This window comes from Erythranthe guttata, chromosome 2 (genome assembly GCF_056151865.1).
Source record: "Erythranthe guttata isolate IM_541 chromosome 2, IM_541, whole genome shotgun sequence".
Classification (NCBI taxonomy): Eukaryota; Viridiplantae; Streptophyta; class Magnoliopsida; order Lamiales; family Phrymaceae; genus Erythranthe; species Erythranthe guttata.
The window spans coordinates 2,054,068-2,064,230 of NC_142534.1; the positions used below are offsets into that span (position 1 = coordinate 2,054,068).

At 35.6% G+C, this 10,163-nt stretch overlaps 2 protein-coding genes across 2 annotated transcripts; both read right to left on the reverse strand.

The window, feature by feature from the left end:
* Positions 1-1,705: 1,705 nt before the first annotated feature.
* On the reverse strand, positions 1,706-5,368 carry LOC105957346 (chaperone protein ClpB1-like). The gene is made up of 7 exons (XM_012981272.2): positions 4,898-5,368; positions 4,364-4,827; positions 3,628-4,275; positions 3,368-3,544; positions 2,889-3,281; positions 2,254-2,823; positions 1,706-2,089 (listed from the first exon to the last, which is right to left on the reverse strand). Exons 1-7 carry the CDS (start codon positions 5,031-5,033, stop codon positions 1,865-1,867), a joined length of 2,613 nt encoding a protein of 870 aa, XP_012836726.2. The 5' UTR covers positions 5,034-5,368; the 3' UTR covers positions 1,706-1,864.
* A 1,220-nt stretch (positions 5,369-6,588) lies between these two features.
* LOC105957406 (LOB domain-containing protein 38) lies at positions 6,589-7,537 on the reverse strand. Its single transcript, XM_012981326.2, has 2 exons — positions 7,258-7,537; positions 6,589-7,169 (listed from the first exon to the last, which is right to left on the reverse strand). The coding sequence occupies exons 1-2, from the start codon at positions 7,457-7,459 to the stop codon at positions 6,733-6,735; spliced, it is 639 nt and encodes a 212-aa protein (XP_012836780.2). The 5' UTR covers positions 7,460-7,537; the 3' UTR covers positions 6,589-6,732.
* Between the last annotated feature and the right edge of the window lie 2,626 nt (positions 7,538-10,163).

Sequence of the window (10,163 nt, forward strand, 5' to 3'; positions counted from 1 at the left end):
ATCGTAAACACCTCTTTATAGCAACCAACCCACCAAACCTCAACAAAATCCGTACGAAATTCGCCATCGAAAAAACCTAAAATCATGAAACAAAATAAAAAATGCAGAATACTAAAAAATGATTAAATAGATAGCAAATACATTTGAATGACAATACATTAATATCATCAAAAATAAACTTAAAATGCAAAATCCATACGCTAAATTAAAAAAGACTACGAACTATATTTTAATGTACTACCCAGCACACTTAAATCGGCTGTTATAAACAAATAAACCAACTATCGATCGGGATAAAAAACATGAACTCGACCACAGCGGACAATTATTCCGATTATTGCATAAACCAACTACGAAGCTCATATAAAACAACTCTGGTCCGATCTGCGTGAACCATCCTCTTCTAACTCTGTCAATCCTTTTTCCAAACAAACATCATCATCTTCTAACGGACAACGATGAACGGTCAAATCCGAACCTATTTCCACGCCGGTGAAAAAACGATGGAAAACGATGAAAAACGATGAAACGCTGGATAAATTCTTCAAAACCGGTTCAAATCCGAACCCGATTGAAAACGATGAAAACGATGGAAAACGATGAAAAACGATGAAAACGATGAAATCCGAACCTATCTTCAAATCCGATGGAAAACGATGAAACGCTGGATAAATTCTTCAAAACCGGTTGTACAAGATTTGATAGAAACCGCCAATATACTCACGTAATTTTATTCCGTGATTTTAGGCAACATATCAGCAATCTCATATCACGTAGTTAAGAAAGTAAATACCGTTCAAAAATAAAACAAAATAAAAAAGGGGTATTAAAGGGAAATTACATAATATATTTTGCCAAGTTGGCAAATTTGGGTGTATCTCAAAAAGGGAAAAATTAATTGGATCTACCTCATTAGAAAATATGAACAAGGGGGTTATCCCTAATAAACCCTTATTTAAAAGAGTCGTCTTATATGTAATCAAAAAAATTATGTAAATAAATATTACACATTTTATGTATATCTAGAATGTGTAATTAAATCAGTGACGTGTTTTTTTCTTTTTTTAATTTCCCCTTTCCACATATAAAATACAAAAGAATAATAATTAAAAGTGAATTAATTTACTTTGAAATAACAATAAGTCAATAACCTATTTGTTGGTTTAATTACGGCCTGGAGGCCCACATATAAATTAAAGAAAACCCACAAGTAATTCAAATTTCATATATAGAATTTGAGCTTATAGTGTATTTGGGCTTTAATTATGAGTTTGAGCCCATCAAATTCTTAGGCTAGTGTAAATGATCTGAACTCGCCAAATTTTTCGAGCTGGAGCTCGAGCTCGTGGAGCTTGTCGAGCTCAACTCTTATTCTTTTATTTAATTTTTTTTTTCTTTTATTACTGGTAGCGGTAGTAGTAATCCTCCATCGAAATGGATCAAGTAGAAATTCGAAGTCTAGCCCAGAATTTCTGAAGTTCGTGCGAGGATTCTATAAATGATGCTAAGTAGTGTATTTTGGTGATGTATAATTAACACAAAATCCCTTTTCGTTTATTATTTTATTGCCAAAATATTACTAAACCTCTGATTTTCTTTCTTCAATATAATGTTTTAAATAGTGTAGCATTATGGAATACAATTTTAAGAAAATTCTTCTAAGTATGTTTCGAAATTTTAAAGTGTTCTAAATACTCAAGTACGATTTTAAAATCAAACAAATTTCTCAAAATTTTAATTATTCAAGTTAAGCTTTATTTTGAAATAGATCCTTTATAACAAACGCTTCCGCTAAAAAACGAATTTTCCAAAGAGGGGGTACGGTGCTACACCTCAATAATAAATCTACACGTACAAAAATATTTTAGAGTCTTGAGTGTTGCTGCATTGAAGAAGACTCAAACGGAGACGACAACTGCATTGGAGACGACAACAACGAGAAATGGTAATTGTCGACGTAGTGGCTGTGTGCAGCAGCAGATATAGGCATAAAGCTAGCATTGCCACCCTCCGGATCGAAAAATACTATTTCATCCAACCGGTGTAACAACTCAGTCCTAAAACTCTCTTCTTTAAAAACATCCTCCTCCTGCCCAATATATAGATATATATATATATTGGAGATATTAATATTAAATGATACACTTCACTAACAGCTTAAGCTTTTGGCTGAGATGGTCATTCAACAATTTACATATATATAAGTTGGCAACTGACAATATGATATATAAACAAGACAATGATAAACAATACCTGATTGAAGGGTTGAATAGAAACGTCGTTTCTCCGATCTTTAAAATACACAGCAGCAGTATTTCTAGGTGTATTGGCGAGCAGCTCCGATGTGAGGATAATAATACTTCTCCGAAATTCAAAACCAAAACCCTCACAATCCTCTAAAACACCGTTATCAAAGATATCCAACAAGCTCTTGTAGAAAATATCGTCCGCAAATTCCACTCCATCGACGAACACAACCATGCACGGATTCTTATTCACTTTACCCATAAGAGATGCCTTCTCTTTCTCACCGCCTCTGTAGTTGTCGTGTAATTTGATATACGTGAAGAACGATTCCCCGAGCGATTGCGTAAGGCAAGCAATCAACTTCGTTTTAGCGTTGCGGTTGAGACCTCCAAACATGTAGTTTCTCCTTTGCAGACTCGGCATTTCCAGTTGACTATCACCCGTTTTCAACAAAACATCTATTATCGAACTAGTTACTTTACCCGTACTCGTTTCGAGGCTTTGCAACGATCGAATAACGGATTCTAACTTCCTCTTGTCTTCGGTTGTCGGAAGCCGATGGCACGATTCTTCTATCTGCATTAACGAATAACATCAAATCGAAATTAAAAAAATTGGCGTAAAATAAAATAAATAATTACCTGTTTGAATGCACATATTAGTGGTGGTCCACAAGGGCTGTGAGACGCCAATAGGCCACGAAATGCTTCGACGACTAACTCTCTCAGCGAAGATAAACTCTCGCCAGATTCCGACAAGTCCAAAAATCGACGCTGTAAGTGAAACACCTTGTCCAACGCTCCCACGGTCTTCTTTAAATGTGCAATATATTCATCGGCTGTTCCAGCTTTGAATTTGAAGTACCGATCGGCCACACTCTGTTCGGGCGAGTAAATTCTAAACGACAATTTTCGAGATCCGACCCATGTATCAACACATAAGACGACTTTCTTATCAAGCTCCTTTGCGACTGCCACCTTTGACATAACGTGCTTAATCAGCGTTTGTTTGATGGCGTTCCCACCTTCTCCAAGCTTAATCAAGAAAACATTTCTAATTATTACGTCACGTAAACGAACATGTTTTCTGTTGAATAATAATCAAGAAAACATCTACTTACACGAGGTTTGTGTGCGATTATAAGTAACGCATCTAGTGCAGCATCGGAGGCATGAACGATACATCCATTTCCATAAGCCTCCGTAACGAGTTCTCTAAGCAACACCCTTGCAACAGCCTTTTCATCGTCGAACCTCTCAACGACGAGAATTTTGAATTCGTCAATGAATTTCGTCATCTACAAATTCCATAAGAAAACAATTTCTATCAAGGGAGAAAAAAAAGAAAAAAAAAATCATCAACGAATGGAAAAACTTGTACCTCGACACTGTCCTTTAAATAACTACAATCATGGTTCTTATAGCATGTATTACAAGAAGACACGAGTTGATCGGGTCCCACATTTGAAGTCAAGAAAATAATACACTGAGAGAAGTCGACAACGTTCCCCTTAGTATTACTACTTAGTGCATTATCATCGTCACTCAGAATACGAAGGAGAACCCTTGTTACAGTAAGGGGATCGTTGTCGATTTTGCTTAGTAGAATAACCGAATAAGGACGCTTCGCGACAACTTGAGTAAGCCGATCCAACAGATGCTTCTCTTTACTCTCCGACCCGAAGGGAAGAAAATCATAAGGTGGTGGTGCCGCCGATTTCATTGGAAGAAGATCTGCATACTCCGAGATATCTATCTCCACGATCCTGTTTGCGTCACAATACCAATGAAGTGCAACAGCCTTTGCAATCTCCCTTTTACCAACTCCAGTAGGGCCCACAAGGAGAAACGACCCCCTAGGCCGTTTTGTAATTATCGGTCTTTCGGAGGATAAAACTTCGTAAATTTCATTGACCACGTGTTCTTGATTCACCACTCTCTGGTTCGTCATATAAACGGCTCTTTTCTTGCGATCATTATCGGATTCAAGAATCTGAGTAAGAGGCACGTCAGTATGCCTGCTTATTACCTGCGCGCCATAACAACACAAACACAGGTATCGGATAAATAAAAGTTGCCGTTTTCGGATTAAAAAAAAAAAGACTAATAAATAAAACCTCCGCAACATCACAAGCCTTGACTTCCAATAAACGAGCGAAACGAGCAAGTAGTATGCGTCGGATATCGGAGAGAAACTTGTCGACCGCTGCAGCCACTCCTTGTGACGTAAGATTTGTTTCTGTCCATTTAAACGAAGAAACATCGTCCATAAACAATCGAAACTTTCTAGTTTCTTCCGGAAAGAAAATAGGACTACTTCCGGAAAAGTCCCATCGCACGAAAAATTCTCTCATGTGAAATGATGTCGAATCACGTTCCGACCTCAATCGATCGACCCAAGATCGGGTGGCGGAGCTGTTGTTGTCTCTGTATAATTCAACTAGTTCGACAAGAGCTCGATCCAGGCGATGCGCCTCGTCATTGAACTCGATAATTTCGTCATCGCAATTTCTGATTCTTTGTTCCGCCATTCTGCATGCCTCGTCCAAGATTCTGACACGTTTTTGTGGCGTTTCATCGTCTGCTTACAAAATGCATACAATAAACGCAATCACAAAACCACACACTTTTGAAAAAAAAAATTGACTTACTGGGGAATAGGTTGGTACCGAACGATTCAATGCCGCGAACGACCAGATCCAAAGCGGCCGCCGAAATACGAACGACGTATTTCTTCTCCAGCTCCGATTTGGCTCCGGCAAACATCGTCGCCGCTTTCTCCACCATCGGAACCCTAAATATTGTCTTTATGAATTTTCGGACTAGTGGTGCAGAACTGATCACTGTCCAATTGTATAATTACAAAATTGTATAATTACAGTTTACATCCCTCAAGTTTGATGTTCGGTAAGCCCAATAATTTTATGGGTCGACCCAGAAATATTATTGTGTACTGATTATCTTGCCTTTTAGGAAAACCATTTATTGGACCTCTCATCATTTAATAATACGATTGGGTTTCATTATATTATTTAATCTTATCTCAGGAACCAAACGAGGCGCTATAGTGTTATCCCAGCCTTTTAGGAAATTTGTAGGATGCGATTGTTTCAGCAGTTGACATTATGCAAGCAATGACATCATCATTACATTTGGTGTGTGTGTGTATATATATATATATATATAAAAATAATATCAAGACTTGTATATACAATTTATTTATTTATTTATTTGGTAATGCATGAGATATCTAATGGCTCTTTTATATACTTGCCTCTTTCACTAGTCAAGAGTCAAATAAAAACATATGTGAAGCTGATAAAAGTGGCTAAAATTTAAAGAGTTGTTCAATTTTAATCTTGACCGTTGATCTATATCTTTTAATAATCCATTTTTTTGAGGATAAAAAAACTAATCGCAAGTTTTCCGATGGTTAAAAATCACCGGTTTTTCAAATAACTTCATCGATCGATTAGGTTAATCAGCATTTTCATTTGTATTTAACAATTGAACCGGTCTGTGGTCATGTTTAAGAAAAAGGAGAAAAAAATAAATTAAAAAATAGGAAAATTACAGTTTTCATCTCTCAAGTTTGCACCAATTTCACTTTTTGTTCCCTATATTCACAAAAAAAAATATTTGAGCCCCCATGTTTCATAAATTCAACATTTTCAGTTAACACTAATGGAATCAAGCGTGTGTCCATCACTTCATTAACTGACAGAGCAACAGTAAATTGACGGAAAATGACCAAACGTGTTCAATTAATGAAACATGAGAGATCAAATATATTTTCAACGATCGTAAGTGACCAAATGTGAAATTTCTACAAACTTAAGGGATGAAAATTGTAGTTTTTCCATTAAAAATGGTAGATGAATAGATTATTATAAATGAGGAGTAAGTCACTTTTAAAGATATATTTAGAGGGGTTTGCTTATCTGGTAAAGGCAGTTGGAATCTTTGGGTGGCTAATTAAATCAAGTTTAAATAACTAAATATTATATCTAGTTTGATTCTTTTGTCAGGTTAATGACATCATCAATTATTGTTTGAGAGTTTCGAATAATTTATTTAATGTTTTATTATCCATCTGATTTTTGTATATGAAACATTTTGACAAATTTTAAAATGGTCCTACATTGTACTTAATTTTATAAAATAAGGTGTTCTTTTTTAATTTTTTTTTAAAATCGAGACTATTTAATAGTTTTTTTTATTAATCGGCAATTGGTGTACATCTATCTTAAACGACAACAGCTTGCAATTTGTGCTAATTACACTCTCGTTCGAAAACTTAATGATTTGGTATGGGTTTCGTAGATGCTATACCACGATCGAGTGAAATACAACGAGCGATATATAAGCATTGATGCAAATCTTATGACAGAAAAAAATTGGAATACAATCAAACTCTAATTAGGGTTAATTAACCCCTTCAGCCGGCACTAATAATACAGATTAAAATTAATTAATTAATTATGGATCAAATGAACAGTCTCAAAAGCTTCGTTCCATTTCCATTTCCATGGTGGTTTTGGTGACGTTGATGAAAAATAAAACCGCTCTCTAACGTAGTCGTCTCCGACTCGTCCGATGGCGGCGAAGCCGACCTGCTATTCTCCCTCCGCCCTCTCGACGTCATTCTAGCCGCCGTCAAACCGCCGTTGTTATTGTTAACCCTAATGTTCGAATCTCGGGAATTCATGCACAGCCCGTTGTTGTCGTCTTCGAAACCCTCGTCAAGCTCAGGCGAAGACTGAGGGGAATATTCCGGCAAGCAGCGAGGAACTCCGCCGCCGAGAACCGTCTCGACCGCGGACTGACAGAGGTGCCAGTTTCCGGTGGACATCAATCCCACCGCCCCGTTCACCGGATTCACGGTCCTCCCGCATGCTTCAAACAGTAGAGATTGAAACAGAGCTGCAAATCAATTAAACATTCATCATCATCAGAATTCAGAAAAAAAAAAAGAATATATATATATATATATATATATATATATACATACAGGTTCGCTGAGACTGAGGAACGGAAGAAAGGAAGGACATAAGTCCGGCGCGGCCGAAAAACTTGGCGACGAAAACGGTGGCGTTTGCCTGAGCTTGTGGGCTTTCTATACCCTGCAAACTTTGTCGGAGAATGCAGTTTTCATTACATCCCTTTCTGAGTATTCTGCAGCCATTGCAGCTCATACTTATTCTTTCTAGCATCTATCTCCCTCTATGTGTGTGTTGAGAGAGAGAGAGAGAGAGAGAGAGAGAGAGAGAGAGAGAGAGAGATTCAGGGGGAGGGAGAAGGGAGAGAGGAGGAATATATATATAGGGAAGGTGGTGGTAGCCGGTGGTGGTGGAGGATTGCATCAGCCAGGTGTGATGTGGCGAATAGTTTTTAAATATATATTAATTAATTAATTAAGGATTAATCAACATTGGGTTGGTAAGTAACCACGATTAGTGAGAAAATGAGAAATGTATTAGTTAGGTGAATGGGGTTAAGATTTAATTGGATGGGGTTCCCAAGGTGTTGGGGTCAACATATATATAAACATTCGTCCTTTCAACACCATTTAAAGGTTTTAATTACCATAATTTTGGGATAATCTATTAAGCTATATATTGGTAAGATTCCTATATGTCATATATAATAATATAATTGGATATAATTTTTTATACAAATTAAAATAGGAGAACATATATAGTCTAAAGATCGAAGATTTAAATATTATGTCGTTCATGCACACAACTCGAATATCTTATTTCTTCACGCAGCTTCTTTATTTGCATTTTCTTGAACTTTCTCCAATGATAAACTCCATTCAGATAGCGAATAAAATCCCAACTAATTAAAACTATATAAAATATGACCTTTAATAATTCACAAAATAATATCATGCATGGAAATAAATCTTCGCCAATACAAGATAGTAATGATATAATACATTAATATATGCAATAATATGAGTGGAAAAAGAAATAGTAGTAGCAAATTAATCAGCATGCATGATTGTTGGTTTGGATGTGAAGGGAAATTCACGAAGCTAAAAAGAACAAGGATAAAGCTAAGATCTTAATTTGTTAAATTAATTAATCCAATTAAACTTCAAATAATTGGGTTTGTGGCGAATGGGATTCAATTGCCCCCTAATATTGTTCTATATAAAAATGCACCAATAGATTTTCTTCTCCAAATGTTGTATATATATATAATATATATACGAGTGGTCCACTTGTGACTAAGTTTGAGCTGTTCTATACATACATATATATATAATATATATGCATATCCACAATGTTGTATTAGCTAAGATTTGGAGAGAGAGAGAGAGAGAGAGAGAGAGAGAGAGAGAGAGAGAGAGAGAGAGGCACTTTTGGCATCATGCATGCATATGCTTGAGAAGAGTTGTCCTTCCATGGATTAGAGAGACAAATTGATGTTCTTACACTCTAAGGGACACTACAAATTTAAATTTTTATTTTCTTTGGATAATTTGATTTCATCATGAAAAGGTTTACATGATGAAAATGTTGATATTAATTAAATAAGTGGTGCTTACGTATACACTCCATTCATTGAAAGTGGTTTAAGATTCTGCACACGGATTCACTCTAAAAAATAATCTTTTGAGCGACAACACTAATTTTCACATGATCAGGCAAAAAATATTTTCACTATGACGGTAACTAATTATTACTGATATTATATAATCTGAGAATCGATATTTGAAATAGCTTGTGAATTAATTATCTCCATTAATTTGAAATTTCAAAAAAATATTATTAATTGAATATATGTCAAAAGTCGTTGGATATATATATATGTGGAGGCATGGTGCCGTAATTAGAGGGACAAATTAATTTGTGGCGATTGTTGCAAAGTTATCTCTTTTGGAATTTATTTTCTTAGTTTTCTAAGTCGAAAAATAAAAAATATTAAATTGGGGTACCTTATCCAAATTATGAAGTATTGAAATAGACCACTCTCTACGTTGGCACGCATTAGTGTACAATGTAGTTGCTAGCTTTTTCATTTGTTGTATACAATATATATATATTATTATAAATTACTTTCCACGTCCACTAGGGTTAATTAACCCTATCCAACACTTCTAACACTAACAACTATCTCATTAAAGTTTCGGTTTATTTTATTCTATAGTTGATGAAATTTATCGGATAAATTTTGTTGCGATTGTACCAAATATTCGCACCCTCGAGAACTCTTTCCAATCACGTCACCTTAAGACTGTGGAGCAATTGACTCGACGTCGGAATAATAGTCGCTGAACGACATTTCTATTCTCGTTGGCGAACTCTTCATCCCAGCGAGCTTTCCAGCTTATTTAACTTTTCTTGGACTTCGGCCAAAGATTTTCGCCTTGACCCCATATCTTCATTTTGGCCCAATCCTTTTTCTCTCTATTGGGCCACGACTAAATAGTGTTCGGCCCACAATTGGCAGCACAGTTAACTTTATTTCTTTCTTTCGTTCTTTTTTCTTTTTCTTTTTTCTTGCTAATTCTCATTTTTAGAGAATTCATTTGGGTTTTAATTAAATGAAAGTATATTCTCCATGTAAAAACCAAGTAGAAAACAATATTGTGGTTTAAATATTTGGTCAGCAACTAAAAGAGGCCCAACCCAATTGTTATAATTTGGGCTGGACTTAGATTCTTTCTATTTAATTAATTATCTAAACATACCAACCCTAATACGTCGTATGTTCGAGTTCGAGTTCGAAAAAGATACAAAAAGTTGCATATGTATGTATGTGTGATTAAAGAAAAATTAATGACTAATGTAAAAGGGATAATTGTATTACCAAACAATAACCACTTTTGAATGTGCCGAACTATGTGTCACTCCACAGAAAAACAGTATGTGGCATTGGGTGTAATTACGTGTTCGTTTGATTCAT